A 22,859-nucleotide genomic window follows, 5' to 3' on the forward strand; every position below is an offset into this window, starting at 1 on the left:
ATTTTAAATCAAGAATTAATAATAAGCACTTATAAAATCAGGAAAAGGTGCATTTCAAACACAAGTATGACACTAGGTAAAAAGAAATCAAAGAGCAAACCAATCTGATTTTTTAATAAACTGTTTCTTCCTAGAATTACCAGTAATCAGTTTCCACTGGCTCTTGCAGCCGTTTCTAGTCTTTGTCACTGTGACCCACTTTTGTAGTTCTTGTCTTCCTTTTATCTTTTCATGATCTCAGATATCTTTATTATCTACAATAAACTATATTTTAATAAAATTATGTGCTTTTCTTTTCCAAAGCTCTTATGTTTATGGCATTTTTTATTTATATTAGGAAGATGGAGGGAAAGGAAGGGTGAGAAAATCACTGATTTCAGTCAATAACTTAATACATGTTTAAAACACAAATATTTGTGGATATTGCATATGTATGTACATACACATTATCTTCTCAAGGCATATAAAAACTGTTTTTGTAGTTTAAGACAATCCCATCTATTTCAAAAATATTTGTTATCACAAAGATTCTTAAAAATCACATAGCGTGATTTTAAGAGTTTTCTGCATAAGCTCTGGAGTCTGTAAGATTTAAATTTGCCCTCTGAGACTTACCTAGAGCTATGTTACTTTGTCAAGTTACTTAACCTCCCTCTACCTTAGTTTCCTGATCTGTAAACTTGTATTAATAGTAGAATCAAACATTGGGATGTTTTAAGAGTAGACTAAATCAGGAAATAAACCTTTCAAAAAATGTCTGACCTCTACTAAGACCTTCATAAATGTTAATAATAGAATTATTATTATTATTAAAATTAGTGAAAGGATATAGACTAGTTAGGAATGGGTTTGGCTATAAAGTGTGTGATGACAATTTTTTAAAAATGAAATTAATCTAAAACTTTCTTAATGTTATTAAATCAGGTATATAATTAAAACTTATATGCTATACTATTAAAGAATTAAGAATTTTTATTTTTTTAAAGAACATGCAAAAATAAATACAAAAGGAATGCTTTGTTTTTAATTTTCGATTATTCTTCAAAGGGCTATGTTCTTAACACCTGCCGCTCCTTATTTCTTATGTTTCAATTCAGGCTACAAAAGATTCCAACAAATAATATGAGAGCAATAATTATTATCCTGGCTAATGGATCAAGTTAATACATGGAGATACGCCATACATCTTCTATCTTGCATCACCGTGAAAAAAAATTCTAGTATCAACCGCTTCAAGTCATACTCTTCTGATCTCTCTTTTTCTATTATAACATACCTTTAAAAGATTCAAAGACTGGAATTGCAAAAAAGGTGAGACAACAATGTTGGAGAAATATAAAACATATTTTAAGGATCAAGAGTTAATTTTACTGGAAGGGGTTTAAGAAAGTACATTTTTTTTTCCTCAAAAATCTTTGGGAAACTTCAGTAAAATGCACTACACCCTTACTTAGCTAGCTAATGGATCAGAATCTCTGAAAGTAAACCTACACTTTGAACAAGCCCCAAGTAATTTTTTTTGGTCTATGGTCATTATAAGAACAAATGAGGACTAATGAAACAGAAGGGGTTAATTTAAAAGGTTCCGTGTAGGAGGTGAATCTTCAGCAGATTTCAAGTAGGAACATTAAGTGGCAGGGAGGAGTTCAGTAGTTATTCCACACCAAAGGGATGGTATGTGAGATAACTCTGCTTCCAGAGCTATTTCAGCATCCTGGGCACACAGAAGCAACCACACTTGTCCTGAATAAGCTGTAGGGGCTCAGCAGATGGACAGGACTATCAACCAAAACTACTCTTAGAAAAACACCAGGCTTTCATTGTCTGATTCTTATCCCGAGTTTCCAATATTTTTTTTAAAGATTTTATTTATTTGAGAGAGAGTGAGCACAAGCAGGGGGGAGGGGCAGAGAGAGAAACAGACTCCCCATTGAGCAGGGAGCCCCATGCAGGTTTGATCTCAGAATCCTGGGATCACGACCTGAACCGAAGGCAGGTGCTTAACCAACTGAGCCACCCAGGCACCCGTCCAATATTTTTTTTCATTACCCACTCTGGAAATACAAGCCTCCAAAGTACAACAATACTAACTGACAGAGAACAGGACCAAAACAACTTAAGCAAGGGAAGGTACTTTTGTTTTCAATTCATGACAAGGATTTTTAAAAAGTAAAAAGGTAAAAAAATCATTTTGGTTTTTATACTAGATTATTACAAACATTTATAAACAGGACTTCCATACAAGGGAGCCTTTCTTCTATAACAGCTAACCAAAAGATAACTGTTCAAATTTAGAAGTTTATTCAAATTGAGAGTAAAAATATGTAAAATAAGAAATTTAAACTAATGTTACAAGATTAATTCTAGTAGGTCAGTTTCTACGTCTGTAAAATGATAGTTTGAGAGTAGGTGATTTCTAAAGTCATGTCTAGCTCAATTTCTAAAACTGAACGATCTACAAATTCCCCGACTTTGAATTAAATTTATTAGATTGTCCAAAACTATAATGCAAGCTTATTCTGATAATTTAAATAACCCTGAAATGTTAGAATACTAATATCTACAATCCATAAATGATCAGCAGTACTGTTTTCAGATTTCCTGTTAGCATGTGTTCTGAATAAATGATGAGCAAAAAATAACTTTTCCCTTACTTGGACTTCTAATATTAACAGCATGCAACATAGCTATTCATTGAGGAGTTATAAAAGGCCCTACAGTAATAGAATCCTGAAAGTCTCATGAAAATAAGAGAAATATCATTAGCTAACTAGTAAATATCATGCCAAACATAACTCAATGACAATCTTAAATATGAAATCTTTAGATTAAATAAAATTTGAGATCTTTATCATTCAAAAAAGGCAGCACTACTTTACAATCTGAATATCCTCTATATCTCCTTTGGCTAAATAGGAAGGAAAAAAAACTGTCCATGGTACTCTTCCCTCATAATTCTGTCATTCTTACCCTGCACATTACGTATTTTCCATGTTACTGTAAGAGAGATGCACAGCACAGAAGTGCCCAAGGGGACAAGATTTTATCTATACTGAAATTAAATCTGGAATGAGTAAGCTTATCATAATGGAGCTTTACACAGAATTGACTATTTCTCAATGTACGATGATTTTGTGTTCTAACGGGAAAAAAAATCGAGGAAGTCTGATTCTTTAGATTCTCCATAATTACTAACTTTATTCTTAAATAAAGGGATTGGTCTGCAGGAGGAACAAAGCTCCTTACAATTTAAAAGATAAAACAAGACAGCAGTCTAAGAATAAATTTTGCTCCCGTAGAAAAGAATGTTTTCAAACCCACGTAACATTTATGGACCATGAAAAAGTGAGAAATGGGAGGCCAAAAGAAGTAGGCAAAATATAAAATGTTTACCATTAAAAACTCATCCCTGATGGTCAGGCTGGCCCGCTGTCAGACATGTCATTTTTACAAACCCACTAGTCTGACCAAGATCCCTAATGTGATTCAGAAGTTATGAAACTTTGTGTCTATCAGCAAATTAGCAACCACACCCCTTAAAAAAAAGCACTCAGGCTGTGTTCCATTAACTTCCATAAACAGCAGCTTTCGTTTAAAATTCATTACTTCATTGCCTAGAACGACCATGTTTGTTTTGGAATTACACTACGGTTTTATAAACATTGTCTCAGAGTAAAGCTAAAAAGACTTTACCCAAGTCTGAAACTGAATTAGTTTGGGGAGAGCACGGGATATTATGGTGAAAGTGGGTCTTCGTTACCTAACGATTAAGTGTAAGAACATTATAATTAATTACAATTATATTCTGTGCATCATAAGAATTAAAACCATTTAAAAAATCAACCAAAGCCCAATGATAATGTTACCCCACGAATAGCGTTTCCTTTGGGTTCTAAGAAAGGCACTGCTATTAGAATATAGTTTGACAGCTAAGTCTCTAGGTTTCCCCCGGTCACTTAATTTTTTAAAACCTAGAAAGGGCCTGTTCGCGGGGGCTGTGAAACCCCGTGGAAAGAGAGGTTTGGAAGAGGAACGGCCAAATTAAAATAACTGTGCGGAATGAAGAAAACTCCGGGTTCTGCCGCGGAGAACTCCCCCAGGCACAGCAGGCGATGAAAGGGAACCTTACCTGCCAGCGGCCGTAGGTGAGGAGGACCATGGAGATGGGGATGGCGGTGCCGGACATGGCATGGGTGGAGGGCATGCTGTACTCGGAGTTGTAGAAGACCTCCAACTTGACCACGGGGGGCGAGGCGGGTCGCGGCCAGCGGATGATGTCCTTGGTGCACTGGCCCAGGTACATGACCAGCACCCAGATGACCACGAGCCTCCGGCCCACCAGGGGGTCCAGGTTCCAGATCCAGAAGGGGAAGAACAGGATGTAAAAGAGTTCGTTGCCCAGTTCCGTGCCGAAGCAGAACAGGTAGTAGAGCGGCCAGTTGCTCACGTGGGCCAGCTCGCCCTCCTCGCCCGTCAGCGAGTTGCGGCGCAGAGCCCCCACGCGCCGCGGCGAGGCCGGGCCCAGTTCGGTCGCCAGCCCGTTCCGCACGCCGTTGGGGGCGCCGCCGCCGCCGCCGCCGGGCTTGGCCGGACACTGATTGCGGTCGCTCCCGGGCAGCTGCGGCTCTCGGCGCCGGGCGTCTCCAGCGAGGGGCACCTCCGCCTTCTCATCCTCCCTCGGATCGGTCGCGGGCGCGGCGGAGCGGCGCGGAAGCGCTTCCACCCCGCACAGCCGCTGGAAACGGGCCACTTTCTGCGGCTCCTGCAGACGGCCAGCCAGCTGGGCCAGGCGCTGGCTCAGCGACATGATAACGGGACCCGGGCGGCCCGCGGATGGGAGGACGTCGGCGGCGGGAGGACGGGCCGGCCCCCAGCGCAGCCCCGAACCGTCCCCGCGCGCCTGGCCAGCGGCAGCGGCGCCCAGCTGGACCGGATCGGCTCTGCCTAGTGACGGCGCCACAGGCCGCAGCTGCCGCCGCGCGCCCCCGCCCCGCGCGCCCCTCCCTGGCCGCGCGCGCTCCGCCACCGCCCGCGGCCTCCACGCGCCGGCGCGCGCAGCGCCCGGCCCCGCCCCCCACTGCCGTTCGGGGAGAGGGCCCGGCCGCGCGGGGCCGCCCCGAGTGCATCCGGAGGCGTCTGGGTGCTGAGACTCGGCGGGCAGGCTGCCTGGAGGTTCGCCTTCACCTCCACCAGGCGTCGCGGCGCTCGGCGGGCGAAGGTTGCCTGCCCCCTTTCTCCAACTTCAGCCCTCGTTTCCCTCCGGCTGTGGTGCCGGCCTCCCTCTGACGAGCGTTGACTCGGAAAGGCCACGATCCTGGTGTCGGCGTCGGCAATGCGAGTGGCCAAGCACCCGGACTTCCTGCTGGCACAAAATCAAATGTTTAATGGTGAATGAAGGCGAAATAACCACCATGGTCTCGGAATCGTTCCACTCAAGTGATCTCAAGTAATTACAGAGATGTCTCTGACGGTTGGTGTCCTGACAGCCACGTGCCAATTGACCAATGGTGGCAAGGCTAGACGCAGGTCCCAGGACAATACTGTGCCATTGATCAAATAAGAGATCACAGTTGTTCTTGACTTAAATGTAGAATTTCCTTTTAATGAATTCTAATAGCGAGGTGGGGTTGCACAGAAGAAATGTAATTGGTGGCTGTGATTTAGAGGCTTAACTTCCATGTCTCACAAGTTACAAACCTGACTTCTAGAAAATAGAGTTTTTATTAGAAGGTCTCTGAATTCTAATTCCAGGAAGTTACTTCAGGTAAGGTGGATATCTATAATTAAAGAATTTGAACCTCTTCCAAGGAACAGGCTGGAAATTTCCCCTCCCGTGTCATTAGAAATATTTCCTTCGTTTCCTATGGAGAGTTAGTCTCCTCCTCCCACTCCACTTGCTAAGCTGTAGCCATAGAAAGATGACTAAATCATCATCCCTGTCTTAAAGTTGCTCACAGTATAAATGGGAGACAGAGATAGGTCTGCCTGTCAAGTACAGAGCAGATGGTAAATGCTAAAATGGAGACAACAACATGGTCTGGAAAGAAGAAACAGGTTGGGGACAGCAAGAAAGGTAAAAAGTGATCCTCTTGAGCTGGGATCCTTATTAAAGAGCAAGATAAGAATAGGTGGAGAAACTTAGGAAAAGAGAAAATGAATAAAGACAGGGGATAGGAATGTGCAAAGATGTATTTGGTAAACAATCAATAGCTCATGGAATACAGAGTAGGAAGAGTAAGTGATTAGAATGGGGTTAGAAAGAGGGGATAGGACCAGATTGTAAAGACCTTGCATGCCTAGCTGGAGATTTTATTTTGTAGTCAGTGGAGAGCCATGGAAGGCTTTTAACCTAGGGAGTGCTGTGCTTTGGAAAGATAACTGAGAAGGAAATCAAAGATAAATTGTCAGAGGTCAGAGACCAAAGGCCAGGTAAATAATTAGAAGACGATTGCACTAGTCAGGTGAGAGAGAATGAGAGCCTGAACTAGGGCTGTGGTTCTGGGAATTGAAAGGAAGAGGATAGATTTGGAAAGGATTTTGAAACTAGGAAAAGGTTAAAGCATTTCATTTGAATTCATAGGTCTGCAGGCAAATAATAGTCCATCCTTGGTTGGAACACGTTGTGTCTAATATTGAGGCATTTGTAATCTTTGAGGGAGACAAAACCTGAGAAAACGTGTAAGTATATTCAGAGATGTAAAGCCAGGCATACTAAAGACCTCGAGGAAGAGAGAAACAAGCAGTCACTACATGGAGTAAGCAGAGAGGCAGCATTGGGTTATCTATGAATGGTTCTGTGAAATGGATTATTAGCTGGCGTTTGAAAACAAGGAGCAACTTGTACAGAGAGGTGGGAACAGCCTCAATGAGGCAGTTTACACATGTTCTTTTGTCAAAATAATTTGTTTATAAAGTAATTATTCAGATTCATCCAAGGAATTTCCAGTTCTGGGGACTCATTAGCCTAAAGATAGCAGAGAAAGAAGAAGATATATAAAAAAAGGAGAGGTGATATTTATATCTTATGGTTGAATTATGACTTCTTCAGTAATGGCGTATTTTGTCAGAATGCAATGTTCTCTTTAAAGGTAATAGAAAGATGAAATGGGAATTTGGCCTACAACTGCACCTGAAGAGGCAAAGAATGTTAAGCTGACAAAACTTGAAAGGGCTGACACTGTCCTGCTGGTGCTCTGAATCTGTAAATGATAAGGACAAGGTCAAAAACAACAAAGCACCATGATGAAAAGAATAGTTCTGGTAGGTTCTATTTACACTCACTCTGAACTTTTCATCTTGAAACTTAATAGGAATGTAAGCATTTTTATAACAAAGCATAAACACTTTTAAAAAAGAAAATATTGTGGAGAGGAGGTGGGAAAAAAAGAAAGAAAAGGGAAGGGAAGAGAAGAAGAGAAAAGACAAGACAAACATTGCTACCAAGTAAGGATATGACTAACTGGATGTGATAGTCAAATGTCTTAGTTTATGTTGCGTAATTAACATGTTAAATAAATTTTGTTAGATCCTTCTCTGACTTCAGTTTAACTTTATGTAATATTAAAACCTTTTTGAGATACATGAACTATAAACACAAAGTATTGCTGTCATTTCTAAATGGACCTTTCATAAAAGTAGAAACAGTATACACTCTTAGCCTTGGTCGTTTTAACTTCCACAGGTAATTTAAGTTGTTTTTTATGATACTGGGTTGAGATAAATCAGTGATTCAACTACCTTTACAATGAAGTCCTAAGAATTTTACCTTAGAAATACATCTTCTAAGTAATATATATTTAAAACTATGTTATACATATTGTATATTTGAAAGTTGCTAATAGATCTTAAAAGTCCTCATCATAAGAAAAAAAATTGTAACTGATATGGATGTTAACTAAAATTGTGGTATTCATTTTGTAATGCATATATCAAATCATTATATTATATACTTTAATACTGACTTCTATGTCAGCTCTATCTCAATGAAACTAGGAGGGGAAAAAACTATGTTACTTAATAAGAAAATGATAATATTCATTTTAAACTGAATATTTATTATCATCAATTTATTTTCTCTCTTGCCTGGAAAACAACTTAATTTTTTATTCATTAAACTACAAAATTTATATATTTAGGGCAAGTTATTTACCCTAATTTATTACTATTAACTATTAGTAGAATATTTTTGACATGTAGGTATCAGTACATAGCACATTATGGACATCAATAAATGGTGAATATGGATTTGTTATTTTTGAAATATTAAACCTGTGTTTATTAAATTTGTTGCATATACACCTAGTAATTTTATCCTGCATCTTTGATTAGTTTTATATTTCTAAAAAATAGGATTTCCTCTGAATTCTCCAAAAGATACCTATCATAGCACAAATGTAAGTAAAATGTGATAAGTATACATAAAATTTTATAATGAACAGATAATGAGTTTTCTTTGCTGTATGTTTTCTGTGCCCCAACATTTCAATCACTTTCTCCCAAGGTAAGATTCTGAGGAGGAAAAAAAAAAGAACTTACAGAAAATGATCTGAGGGTCCCCTGGGTGGCTTAGTCAGTTAAGCATCTGTCTGCCTTCAGCTTGGGTCATGATCTCAGGGTCCTGGGATCGAGTCCTGCATCAGGCTCCCTGCTCAGTGGGGAGTCTGCTTCTCCCTCTGCCCACCCTCCACCTCCCCCCCGCCCCGGGCTCATGCTCATGCTCTTTCTCTCACTCTCCAATAAATAAATAAAATCTTTAAAAAAAAAAGAAAAGAAAATGATCTTAGAGTAGTCTAAGCAAGAGAATACACGGCCTCTCACCCACACTGGCCAAGATAACCAGGGAATTCTTTCCTTACCATATAGACCATCTATACTCAGTTTTCTTTTGCCCCAAATTTATAGTACTTTTTTTAAAAACCATTTTTTTCTTCCTAACATTTTTTCCCCTTTGTTTGTTAACATCTCTTTCCAGTTCCAATTTTCTTCTTAAAATCTGATTCATGGCTTCCCACCACCCCCCCCCGAAATGATTGGAAATACAGGTGTGTACCCAACTCTGAAGATTTATTCTTAATTCAAGACTTGAAATCTCCAGCCGCATCTGCCCATGGACCATTCCAGACATTTTGGTAGGTGTTGATTTCTGTGTTTGTGATAAACTAGAGTAAATTCTCCATTAATCAGAATGGTTCATTTAATTTTCTAAAGAACATTAACTGTTTTTATAAACTTTAGCTCTTGGTGAAAATATTTACAAAATGTGTTTGGTATATATTTTTTCTTTTTTTATTGAGGTATAATTGACATAATTATGTTAGCTTCAGGTATACAACTTAGTAATTCAACATTTAGATACAGTGCAAAATAATCACCACAATAAGTCTCATTACCATCTATTACCATACAAAGTTAACACAACGTTATTGACAGTATTCCCTGTGCTATACATTATATCCCCATGACTTATTTATTTTAGTACTGAACGTTCGTACTTCTTGATCCCCTTCACCCATATCTGCACCCAGCAATCCTCTTCCCCTCGGGAAACCACCAGTCTGTTTTCTATATCAATGAGTCTGGGCTCTGTTTTGTTTTGTTTGTTTTTAGCTTTCACATATAAGTAAAATCACGTGGTATTTGTCTTTCTCTGTCTGACTTATTTCACTTAGCAGAATACCCTCCAGGTCCAACCAGGTTGTGGCAAATGGCAAATTTCATTCTTTTTAATAGCTGGGTAGTATTCCATTGTATATATACCACATCTTCTTTATCCATTCATCCATCAATGGACACTTAGGTTGTTTCCTTATTTTGGTTATAGTAAATAATGCTGCAACAAATATGTCTTTTCGAATTAGTGTTTTCTTTTTCTTCAGATAGAATACCCAGCAGTGGAATTGCTTGATCACATGGTAGCTCTATTTTTAATTTCTTTAGGAATCTCCATACAGTTTTCCATAGTGGCAGCACCAATTTATATTCCTACCAACAGTCCACAAGAGTTTCTTTCCCTCCACATCCTCACCTAACCTTGTTATTTCTTGTCTTTTTGATAGTAGCTATTCTGACAGGTACGCGGTGATATTTCATTACAGTTTTGATTCGCATTTACCTGATGATGAGTAATATTGAGCACCTTTTCATGTGCCTGTTAACCTTCTGTCTTTTTTGGAAAAATGTCTATTCATATCTCCTGCCCATTTTTAAATTGGGTTTTTTATTTTCTGTTATTGAGTTGTATGAATTTTTTGTCTTGGATATTAGCCCCTCATCAGGTATATGATTTGCAAATATCTTCTCCCATTCAGTAGGGTGCCTTTTCCCTTTGCTGCTGGTTTCCTTTGCTGTGCGGAAGCTTTTCATTTTGACGTAGTCCCACTTGTTTATTTTTGCTTTTGTAGCCCTTGCCTTTGGAGTCAGATCCAAAAACAAAATCACTAATACCGATGTCAAGGACATTACTGCCTGATTTATTCTGGGAGTTTTGTGGTTTCAAGTCTTGCATTCAAGGCTTTAGTTCATTTTGAGTTAATTTTTGTAAATAGTGCAAGGTAATGATCCAGTTTTATTCTTTTGCATATAGCTGCCCAATTTGCACATTTACTAGACTATTCTTTCTCCATTGTGTATTCTTGCCTCCTCTGTCATAAATTAATTGGCCATATATGTGGGGGTTTACTTCTGAGCTCTTTCCTGATTCACTGATCCATGTGTCTGCTTTTATGCCAATACCATACTTTTTTTTTTTTAAGATTTTATTTATTTGACAGAGAGAGACACCGTGAGAGAGGGAACACAAGCAGGGGTAGTGGGAGAGGGAGAAACAGGCTTCCCACTGAGCAGGGAGCCCGATGCGGGGCTCGATCCCAGGACCCTGGGATCAGGACCTGAGCTGAAGGCAGACGCTTAATGACTGAGCCACCCAGGTGCCCCACCAATACCATACTATTTTGATTGCTATAGCTTTGTAGTATTATTATTTGAAATCAGGGAGTGTGATACCTCTGGCATTGTTCTCCTTTCTCAAGACTGTTTTGGCTATTCAAGGTCTTTTGTGGTTCCATATAAATTTTAGGATTATTTGTCCTAGTCCAACTGCCATTGGAATTTTGATAAGGTTTGCATTGATTCTGAAGATTGTTTTGGGTAGTGTGGGCATTTTAACAATATATTTTTTTAAAGATTTTATTTATTTGTCAGAGAGAGACAGAGAGAGAGCGAGCACAAACAGGGGGAGAGGCAGGCAGAGGGAGAAGCAGACTCCCCACTGAGCAAGGAGCCAGACGTGGGATTCAATCCCAGGAGCCTGGGATCATGACCTGAGCTGAAGGCAGATGCTGAACCAACTGAGTCACCCAGGCATGCCCATTTTAACAATATTTATACTTCTAAACCATGTGCATGGAATATCTTTCCATTTATTTGTATCTTCTTGAATGTCTTTCATCAGTGTCTTATATTTTTCAGTGTACAGTTCCTTCACCTCCTTGATTAAATTTTTCCCTATTTTATTCTTTCTAGTGCAGTTGTAAATGGGATTGTTTTCTTGATTTCTCTTTCTGATGGTATATTATTAATATATAGAAATGCAACAGAATTTTGTACATTAATTTTGTATCCTGCAACTTTACTAAATTCATGAATTATTTCTAAGTTTTTTGGTGGTGTCTTAGGGTTTTCTATATATAGTATTATGTCATCTGCAAATAGTGACAGTTTTACTTCTTCCTTTCCATTTTGTATGCCTTTATTTCTTTTTCTTGCCTAGTTGCTGTGGCAAGGACTGCAAATACTATATTGAATAAAAGTGGAGAGAGGGACACCTGGCCAGCTCAGTCAGAAGAGCATGTAACTCTTGCTCTCAGGATTGTAAGTTTAAGCCACATTGGGTGTAGAAATCACTAAAAAATAAATACATAAACTTAAAAAAAAACAAGTGGGGAGAGTGGGCATTCTTGTTTTATTTCTGCTAGTAAAGGAAAAAGCTTTCAGCTTTTTACCATTAAGTGTAATATTAGCTGTGCATTTCTCAAATATGGTCATTATGTATGTTGAGGTACATTCCCTCTATACTGTCTTTGTTGAGAGTTTTTAATCATAAATGAAGGTTGGATTTTATCAAATGCTTTTTCTGAATTTATTGAGATGATGATTATATGATTTTAATCTTTCATTTTTTTAATGTGGTTTGTCACATTGATTGATTTGAGGATGTTGAACTGTTCTTGGATCTCTGGAATAAATACATTTGATCATGGTGTATGATCTTTTGAATGTATGGTTCGATTCAATTTGTTAGCATTTTGTTGAGGATTTTTGCAACTATGTTTATCAGGGATATCAGCTTGTAATTTATTTTCTTTCTTTTCTTTTCTTTTCTTTTGTCTTTTTAAGATTTTAAGTAATCTCTGTACCCAGTGTGGGGCTCAAACTTAACTACCCCAATATCAAGAGTAGCATGCTTTTCTGACTGAGCCAGCCAGGCATCCCTGGCCTGTAATTTCTGCTTTTTTGTGTGGTGTCCTTGTCTGGTTTTGGTATCAGGATAATGATGGCCTCATAAAATGAGTTTGGAAGTGTTCCTTCATCTTCAAGTTTTTGGAAGAGTTTGAGATGGATAGGTATTAAATCTTCTTTGGATGGTAGAATTCACCAGTGAAGCCATCTGGTCTTGGACTTTTATTTGTTAGGAACTTTTTAATTAGTGATTCAAACTCCTTACTAGTAATCAATCTATTCAGATTTTCTATTTCTTCATGATTCAGTCTTGGAAGATTGTAAGTTTCTAGGAATGTAGTCATTTCTTCTGAGTTGTCCAGTTTTTTGTCATATTGTTGCTCACGGTAGCCTCTTAGACCCTTTGTATTTCTGAGGTATCATTTGTAACTTCTCTTTCATTTCTGATTTTATTTATTTGGGTCCTCCTTTTTCTTGTTGAGTCTAGCTTAAGTTTTGTCAGTTTTGTATATCTTTTCAAAGAACCAGCTCTTAGTTTCATGTATCCTTTCTTTTACTTTTTTTTATTCTTTTTTTTTTTTTTTTTTTTAAGATTTTATTTATTGGGGCACCTGGTGGCTCATTTGGTTAAGTGTCTGCCTTTGGCTCAGGTCATGATCCTGGGATTCTGGGATAGAGCCCCATGTTGGGCTCCCTGCTAAGTGGGAAGTCTGCTTCCCCTTTTCCCTTGGCTCTTGCTTTCTCACGCTCACTCTCTCTCTCAAATAAACACATAAAATCTTAGAAAAAATTAAAAATAAAGATTTTATGTGTTTATTTGAGAGAGACAGAGAGAGTGGGAGTGGAGGGAGGGCAGAAGGAAAGAGAGAGGGACAAGCAGACTCCGTGCTCAGCAGGGAGCCTGATGTGGGGCTCCATCCCAGAACCCTGAGATAATGACCTGAGCCACTCAGGCACCCCAGTTGTCTCCTTCCTTCTAATTTTGGGCTTTCCTTGTTCTTTTTTTAGTTCCCTTTTAGGTGTGAAGTTTAAATTTTTATTTGAGATTTTTCTTGTTTCTTGAGGTAGGTCTATATTGATATGAACTTCCCTCCTAGAACCACTTTTGCTGCATCCCATAGATTATGGTAGTTATATTTTTGTTTTCATTTATCTCTGGGTATTTTTTTATTTCTCCTTTGATTTCTTGTTTGACCCAGTAGTTGTTCAGGAATGTGTTTAATCACCACATAGTTGTAGTTTTTTCAGTTTTTTTCTTGTAATTGGATTTTAGTTTCATATCATTGTGGTCAGAAGACATACTTGATGTGATTTCTATCTTCTTGAATTTACTGAAATTTGTTTTGTGGCCTAACATGTGGTCTTTTCTGGAGAATAGTCCATGTGCACTTGAGAAGAATGTGTATTCTGCTGCTTGTGGATGGAATGTTTTATATATGTCTGTTAGTCCATCTGGTCTAACTTGTCATTTAAAGTTGATGTTTTCTTATTAATTTTCTGTCTGGATAATTTATCCATTCTTGTAAGTGGACTGTGAAGATCCCCTGCTGTTATTGTATTGCTGTCAGTTTCTTCCTTTAGATCTGTTAATATTTGCTTTATATATTTTGGTGATCCTATGCTGGGTGCATATGTATTTATAAATGTTATCTTTTATTTTTGGATTGACCCCTTTACCATTATATAGTACCCCTCTTTGTCTTTTATTACACTCTTTGTTTTAAAGTTTATTTTGTTTGGGGGCACCTGGCTGGCTCAGTCAGTGGTGCACGTGACTCTTGATCTCAGAATCATGAGGTCAAGCCCCATGTTGGGTGTGGAGCCTACTTAAAAAAAAAATCAAAATAAAAAAATAAAGTCTATTTTGTCTGGTACAAGTATAGTTATACCAATTTCTTTTTGTTTCCATTAGCATGGAATATCTTTTTCCATCCCTTCGCTTTCAGTCTGTGTTATTTTTACTTCTGGAGTAAAGCACTATATAGATATATCATTTTTTTTTTTTAATTCATTCATCCATCCATTCATTTTGAGTGGAGAAGTTAGTCCATTTACATTTAAAGTAATTATTGATAGGTATCTATTTATTGACATTTGTTTATATTTTTTTCTGGCTGTTTTTTTAGTTCCTCTCAGTTCCTTTCTTTATCTCTTTCTTTCTTTCCTTGTAGTTTGATAACTTTCTTTGGTGTTATATTTAGATTACATTCTCATTTTCTTTTGTGTATTTTCTATAGGTTTTTTGCTTTGTGTTTACTGTGAGGATCACATATATCATCTCATGTTTATAACAGTCTATGTTAAGTTGGATAGCAGCTTAAATATGAACAAATTCTAAAACTCTACATTTTTACTCCCCTGTAACATTTGGTTTTGATGTCACATTTTACATTTTTTTATTTAATGTATCCTTTAACTATGTAGTTCAATTTTACTACTTTTGTCTTTTAACCTTCACGGTAGCTTTATACATAGTTAATCTACTACCTTTGTATATATTTGCCTTTTCCAAAGAGATTTTTACTTTCGTATGTTGTCTTGTATTAATTAGTGCTACTTTTTTTCAGATTAAAGAAGTCTCCTTAACATTTCTTATAAGGCTGGTTTAGTAGTGATGAACTCCTTTAGCTTTCACTTATCTGGAAAACTCTTTATCTCACCTTCATTTCTGAATGATAACCTTGCTGGATAGCGTATTCTTGGTTGGAAGTTTTTTCCTGACTTTGAATATGACATGTTTCTTCCTTCTGGCCTGCAGTGTTTCTGCTGAGAAATCTGCTGATAGTTCTGTGAGGTTTCACATGTATGTAACAATTTTTCTCTTGCTGCTTTTAAGAGTCTTATCTTTATCTTTAACTTTTGTCATTTTAATTATATGTTTTGTGTGGATCTCTTTGGGTTCATCTTATTTGGAACTCTCTGGGCTTCCTGAACCTGGATGTTTCCTTTCATAGGAAGTTTTAGAGAAGTTTTCAGTCATTATTTCTTCAAATAAGTTTTCTGCCCCTTTCTCTCTTCTCTTTCTGGGACCCCTATAATGTGAATGTTATTCCACATAAGTTTCTTAAGTTATCTGCATTGTTTCTTTTTTTTTTTTTTTTTTTTTTTCCTTTTTGCAACTATCTGGGTGGATTCCATTGCCTTGTCTTGCAGCTTACTGATTCATTCTGCTTCATCGAGTTTGCTGTTGAACCCCTCTATTGAGGTATATTTTTCAGTTCAGTTATTGTATTCTTTAGCTCTTCAACTTCTGTTGGTACTTTGTAAATATTTTCTTTCTCCCTTTGTTGAAGCTCTCACCATGTTCATTCTTCTCCCAAGTTCATCGAGTATCTCTGGGGTCATTATTTTGAATTCTTTGTAGGCTAGATTACTTACCTTTGTATCATTAAGGTCTTTTTCTGAGGTTTTGTGTTGCTCTTTCATTTGCAACATACTTTTTCATTTTGCTTGACTCTCTGTTTGTTTCTATGTATTAGGCAAAACAGCTACCTCTCTCAGTCTTGAAGGAGTGGCCTTGGGTAGGTGATGGATGTTCTAGTTCAACTTTCCCCTCATTCTTGGTTGTCTCTGGAACCTTTGTGATTGTCTAAACTGCCTGATTTATTCTTCATATGTCTTGTTGTTGAGGGTGTGCCAAGACTTGTCAGTGTTCCAAAGGGAGGAATCTCATTTTGCACCTAGTTTCAGGCTGATTAGAAGCCAGGCCTTCAGGTATCAGCTTTTTTTTTTTTTTTTCTTAAGATTTTATTTTTAAGTAATCTCTACATCTAACATGGAGCTCAGACTCACAACCCCAAGATCAAGAGTCACATGCTCTAGTAGCAGAGCTAGCCAGGCATCCTGGTAGCAGCTTTGAAAATATGCAAATATATATAGTCCTGTGGGGCTGTAATCATAATCCCTGCTGGCCTCAAGACCAAGAGATCTGGAGGTATCCCCTGGGTGACAGCTGCAAAACTTGGGGCTCCAAATGTGTACATAAGCTTCCTTCTGGGAGGTCTTGTTGAGCTGTAGAGAGGCCAAGGGAGTGTGGAGGATGATGTGTTCCTGCTTACATTCCCTGGGAGTGCCTACTTAGCCTCTAGATATTCGGGAAACCTAAAGTCTGTCCCTCAGGCTGCAGCTCCAAACTGAATAAATAGACCTTTTTCACAAGACTGGGGTTGTGTTTCAGTCTGTTGTTTATTAATTTTTATTTGAGAGAGAGAGAGAGAGAGACAGTATGTAAGCAAGGGGAGTGACAAAGGGTGGGAGGAGAGAATCTCAAACAGACTCCACGCTGATTGTAGAGCCTGATGGAGGGCTCCATCTCATGACCCAAGATCATGACCCCGAGATCATGACCTGAGCTGAAACCAAGAGTCGGTCACTCAACTGACTGAGTCAACCAGACACCCCCTGTCTACTGTCTATGCAGTGCCCTGGGGGTGGTGGCTGGCCAAGAACTGTCTTTCTAGTTATTATATTCCTGTGGAGCTTAGGAATGCCAGCCTCTTTGGCCACCAGGGCCAGGTGATCAAGGGGCCCACACCAGCACCCATAGCTTTAGCTAGGCAATGAAGAGTATAAAGGGTGGGGGCATACTCACTGCCATTGGAAAGGCAGCCAGAAAATGTCTTGACTGCACACGCCTGCAGGCTTCAGGAATGCACTGGGAGAGTACTTTGTGTGCCTGCACCAGCTTTAGCCTGGGAGCAGGACGATGCCATAGCCGCTCGTGTTTGCCCACCCTGGCTAGAGAGCATGAGAATGCCGCAGCCACATGCACTCTCCAGCCTCAGCAAAGCCGGAGGACAGTGCTACACTGCTCACTCCCACCTGTCTTAGCAAGGCAGCAGGAGAGTACCACATTGGAATTTGCCCCCCTATGCCAGCAGAATAGGTGGAAAGTGCAAAGGTGGCATCTTTTAGCACCTCCATCTCTGGGGAGCATTTCAGCTGTTCCCTGCCCCTCAAGCAGATGCTTTTATGTTAGCAAATGAATCTCCTTCATGTACAGACTAGGCAGTTTTCCAACCGCTGGTTTTCCCCTGGGAAAAGGTGAGACTGCACGTGGGCCCTTTAAAAAGATAATCTCAGTTTCCTATAACACTTTAGGCCCCTTGGTCATCAGTTCTGTTTGTTTTTTAAGCCAGATGCATTGGGGGCCCATCTCTCTGGTGCAGATTCCAGGGATTGAGGTGCCTCGTGGAGAATACGAACACTTCACTCCTCTGGGAGAAGCACCAGATGGGTGAGATCCCTCCCTACTGTGTGTCACTGAGCTGGGAATGAAGTTTTTGGCAAGACTGTCTCTACCTCTCCTACCTGTCTCAATGTGGTCTTTTTATCCTTTTTTGGGGGGAGAAGCAGTTCGTTTAATTTCCAGTACTTTTTCAGAGAGAAATGATCCATATGTAGCTGTAGATTTGGTTACTTGGAGAGAGGAGGTGAGTTCAGGTTCAAGATGCTGCCATCTTGCCACAATTGGTATATTTTCAAATGTAGTTTTTTGAAAATACAGTAGAATGAACAATGTATCTTTTTGGGGCAGTATTTTTTTCATTGTGGCCAAAAATACATAACATAGGGGCGCCTGGGTGGCTCAGTCAGTTGACCATCTGCCTTCGGCTCAGGTCGTGATCTTAGGGTCCTGGGATCAAGCCCTGCGTCTGGCTCCCTACTCGGTGGGGAGCCTGCTTCTCCCTCTCCCTCTACCCTGCTTGTGCTCACTCACTCTCTCTCTCTTCAAATAAATAAATAAAATCTTTAAAAAAATTCATAATACAAAATTTGCCATCTCAACCTTTAAAAAAAATCTTTTTTGTATGTGGGTATTCAAGGAGTTTGAAGATTTTTAAGATTAGAATTGGAAATGGACTCACAGAATTATATTGCTGGAAGGGGGTTAGAAGCCATTTTATTAATGTCCTCATTTTCTGAGAGTCATGCAATTTATTAATCTCGTAAATTAAGCACCAATTTATTAAGCACCAATGTCCTTAAGACACACCTCCTGCTTTCGATATGGGCACATTCAGGTAGCCACTGAGAGTGCGATCAAGAGCTGTCACCATTCTTGCAGGCCCAGATTGGACGACTGGGGATTTTCTTTTGAATTTTCCTCCTCTGAATCCTGTCACTGATTCCTCTTTTTTCCTACTGCCACAACTCTAAGCCAAGTTCAGTTGACAAAGAAGGAGCATTCTAGGAAATGATTGAGGATTTGTTTATGTTATAGAGTGGAGTTTCAGAGTCACAGTTGAATTTATACAAGAAACCTATAACAGCTTCTTCAACTATAACAAATTCTGTGTTGACCTTTTAGATCCATAATCCTCGGTTCCTCCTTTAGCAATCCAGTGTGATTTTCAGTGGGAACAAGGATGCAGCCTCCACCTGTCAGGCTGGTCTTTTATTCATAGACCACCTACATTACTCATTCAAAACCTCCTTCCCTTACCTGAAATGCTGGTTTTCTTTCCTTCTACCTAGCTATCTAACGCCCGTAATCACAGTTCATGTCTTTCATAAAGTACCCAAGAAAATGAACACCTGAGTTAATCTTGCAAGAACTCTGGAATCGATTCCTCCGGTGACCACAGGTTCACCACCTTCAGCTCGGCCAAGGGAGTAGTAGGTTCCCTGAAACTTGTTTACTTGAGTCAGGGAAGGATTGGAGTCATCTCTCTTCAATGGCTACAGCTTTAACTTCTAAAATCAGAAACATAGTAGCCATATTTCTTCCTTTAATCAAAGCTAGTGAGCAGCAGAGAGAAAGTGAAACCGCCACACAGATAGCAACAGAAACAAAGGATTTTGAAGACTCCTAACAAGGTTCAAGTCTGCTCTTTCCAGTTGTTTCTAAGGGCTACCTCTGCAGCCTTACCTTTGTGATCCTAGACTGTTCAATCCTTCCGTGGATTTCATGAACAAATAAATTCCCCTTTCCATTTAAGTATGTTTGAGGTGGGTTTCTGTTATTTTCAGATAAAATACAATCACACAGGTAGTTGAGGCAGAATTAGAACCAGAAGCCAGATCTGATTGCTGATCTATAACTTTGCCCACAAACAGTGATGTTGTCCTTATGCTGATCTTCTAATTCTTTCTTTATCTCTGGTAATGTACTGCGAATAGCAGAGTGGGCACTAAGTAAGAGTTGATGGGTTACCAAGAGTTTGTGCAGTTGACTGCTGTAGAGAACACACCACCTGGAGCTAGGTTTAGGGCTTGGGTCTGTCTCTGACTTCCTCTGTGATCTTAGACAAATAATCTCAGAGGCATAAATCCTCCTTGCAAAAAGGGAAGAATAGCAGTCCTGTCTACCTTACAGGATTATGGAAAGGCTAAAATGACATTATATAGGTAAGAATTTTTTAAACTATAAAGTGAATTAACAACCACAAACATGTAATTGTAGTAGTTATAGAAAATTGGACTGAAGGTGTGCTGAGGACAAAATATACCTTGGAACTTTTATTTAAAGAACTAAATCTGATCTCTTACTATCATCTTAACATCATCATTCAAATATCCGTCGTGTTCTCCATCTCAGCATATTCAGACGGAACACAGTGTTTTTGTCATACCTTTCCCAGCATTCGCCACACCCTTGAATCTGTTGTCCATACTACTTTCACAACTGCTTTCTAGAAGGCAAACGTGATCACAGTTCTGCCCTGCTTAAAATCCTTCAGTTTTATCCTCTTTAGGTTAAAATTCAAATTTTACTTTGGCATTCAAGATGAACTAAATTTAGGTTGTCCAGGATAGGATAGATGAGGAAAAACAGGTGATTGAGGTCTAATTTCCTCAGAACCTTGGTTTCACAGAGCCTGGTCCATATCCTACCTGGCTTTTTGTTTTCTTCTCCCTCCCCCAGTGATGTTTGCAAGCTGAGAGGACTTTGACGGGCAGAGTGAGGGAAGCCAGGTGTTATTTAGGGCCTCACATAAACAGTCTTCATCATCCTGCCCCTGCCTGTCTCTCCTTCCACTGCCCGCATACCCTCACTTCGCAGTCACTTATTCTTAGACGAAGGTCCCTGAATATTCAGAGCTCCTGAGTTCCTCTGTGTGTCACTCCATATTATTCCTTTCTGTCTTGAACTCACTTCCTTCCATTTCTCACCCAACTGAGTCCTTCAAGACAATGACTTAGTTGCAGACAGGAACAATACCCTTGATTTCTATATCCCTAGCACCTAAATGTTTACTGAATAACTGCATGAATAAACATAAATGAATGAGGTTTGGGAATCCATTCCTACAGAACTCCCCTAGAAAGATATTGAAACTTAAAGAGATTGTTAAAATGTATATGAACTTGATTACTTGGCTTTGGCTCATTCTCAGCACAGCTGTGGGTTATAAGAGATCATTTTCTTGTCTGTTTCTTATACAAATCTTTGATACCTGATGATCCTTAGAGATGTTACAGGTTCTGGTCAAACCAGTGTGTCCACTAGCTACTTGGTAATACATTCTTTGGAATTACTTGATTTAAATGATCACTGAGAGGCATCAAGAAAGTGAAGCTTCTCCTTTATGGATAGCCAATTTTGATAACAAAGGTAACAGTAATTGGATCTTTTTACAGAACATACACTATTTGATGTGTTTTACAGATAGTAACTAATTTAATCCTCTCAACAGCCCTGTAAAGTAGATCTTTCTATCTTCATACTACACATGAAAAATTGGGGCACAGAAACATGGAATATGCTCAACGTCACAGAGCTAATAAGTAGTAGAGCCTACTTTCAGATGTCAGAAACCAGAACCCACACTCTGAACATGTTATGCTGTCTTACCTCCCAAGAACTCTTAAAACTGTCAGATCAGTCTTTGCTATTCTCTTATTACCATCATATTTAGGAGATTCTATATTCTGCCTTAGGGTAAACAATATTCAGTTGACTTCTAATCCTGAACCTCTCACATTATATTTATTTGATCATTAGGTATAATAAACATATGTTACAGAAAATGTCACAGGGAGCCACAAAGGAAATAGAATAATTTTCCATTCATTTTAATTAAAAGAATGAATATTGGGGTGCCTGGGTGGCTCAGTAAGTTTAGTGTCTGACTCTTGGTTTCTGCTCAGGTTGTGATCCCATGGTCATAAGATCGAGCCTGCATTGAGCTCTATGCTCAGTGTGGAGTCTGCTTCAGATTCTCTCTGTCTCCTTCCTTCTCTCTCTGTCTCTCAAATAAATAAATAACATTTTTTAAAAAGAAAAGGGAAGGAAAGAAGAGAATGAATATTGAGTGCTTTCCAAGTGTGAGGCATTAGACTAAGGGCCAAAGATGATACACTGTCTTGACCTCAAAGAACTTATAATCTAGATGGACAGATTTAAAAATGTATACAACTTGCTGTAATAAAAAAACACAACTATTTTTAATGCTTTAACGAAGGTACAGACACAGTGTTAGGAGAATAATAATGGAAGAGATTAATTCCAAGATAGGGAAGGAATAGCATTTGTGTTGGATAGAAATTCAGGGAGGGGGGATTTGGGAAAGAAAACATCTGAGGTACAGAAAAAGTAAATAGGGGGCGCCTGGGTGGCACAGCAGTTAAGCGTCTGCCTTCGGCTCAGGGCGTGATCCCGGAGTTATGGGATCGAGCCCTGCATCAGGCTCCTCCGCTATGAGCCTGCTTCTTCCTCTCCCACTCCCCCTGCTTGTGTTCCCTCTCTCGCTGGCTGTCTCTATCTCTGTCAAATAAATAAATAAAATCTTTTAAAAAGAAAAGAAAAGAAAAAGTAAATAGGCAGGCAACAATGAGACTGGAGAAAGAAGGAAGGTTTTAGAAACGGTTAGAAGGTTTAGAAGGCTTCATGGGAGGAAGAGATGAAATTAGACCTCGTTGTGGAAAGACTTAAATGCTACACTAAGGAATTTGGACTTTATTGTTAGGCAACAGAGAGCAAAAACAACAACAACAACAACAACAAAAAGAATACGAAAGAATGCTGAGATTGGAGGAATAATCTTTAGGAAGATGAACTTACTGGCAATGTGAAAAAGTAAATAAAATTGGAGGCTGAAGAGGCCAGTTCGTAATGGACGAGGATGAGGTTAATAAGGGCCTGAACAAGAGCAGTGGCAATGTGAAGAAAGGAGATGGCAGGTTTGAGATTCTCAGAAAATATCTGTCTAGGATGAAATAATGGGAAATCAGTTTAAGAAATGTCATATTCAAAGACAGAGTCAAATGAAATAAAAAACAATGAAATGAAATGTCAAATGAAAAACAATTCTGAAAGAATTTTCCAGTGGGGAGTGGGGCCACTGTAGCCTGTGATCATAAGGCTTGCAAGTATCTCAGAAGCTGGGCAAAAAGGATTTTTTTTCTTTTACGTAGAAAAGTGAACAAAGGTAGAAGGAACCAGGTGTGGGGACAGGAGA

At 39.1% G+C, this 22,859-nt stretch overlaps 2 protein-coding genes across 3 annotated transcripts in view; one reads left to right on the top strand and one right to left on the bottom strand.

The window, feature by feature from the left end:
* SGPP1 (sphingosine-1-phosphate phosphatase 1) overlaps positions 1-4,960 on the bottom strand; it is a 32,165-nt gene extending 27,205 nt beyond the window's left edge. For both annotated transcript variants that reach the window (XM_045810426.2, XM_045810425.2), the window contains exon 1: positions 4,130-4,960. In XM_045810426.2, coding sequence (XP_045666382.1) covers positions 4,130-4,807 — 678 coding nt within the window. In that variant the 5' untranslated portion in view covers positions 4,808-4,960. The remainder of the gene's footprint in view (positions 1-4,129) is intronic.
* A 109-nt stretch (positions 4,961-5,069) lies between these two features.
* LOC148107682 (uncharacterized) overlaps positions 5,070-22,859 on the top strand; it is a 54,661-nt gene continuing 36,871 nt past the window's right edge. Inside the window, exons 1-2 of the mRNA XM_087855988.1 lie at positions 5,070-7,260; positions 8,972-9,128. Coding sequence (XP_087712114.1) covers positions 7,206-7,260; positions 8,972-9,128 — 212 coding nt within the window. The 5' untranslated portion in view covers positions 5,070-7,205. The remainder of the gene's footprint in view (positions 7,261-8,971; positions 9,129-22,859) is intronic.

Source organism: Ursus americanus, chromosome 26 (assembly GCF_024610735.1).
Source record: "Ursus americanus isolate L20-20 chromosome 26, mUrsAme1.1.p, whole genome shotgun sequence".
Classification (NCBI taxonomy): Eukaryota; Metazoa; Chordata; class Mammalia; order Carnivora; family Ursidae; genus Ursus; species Ursus americanus.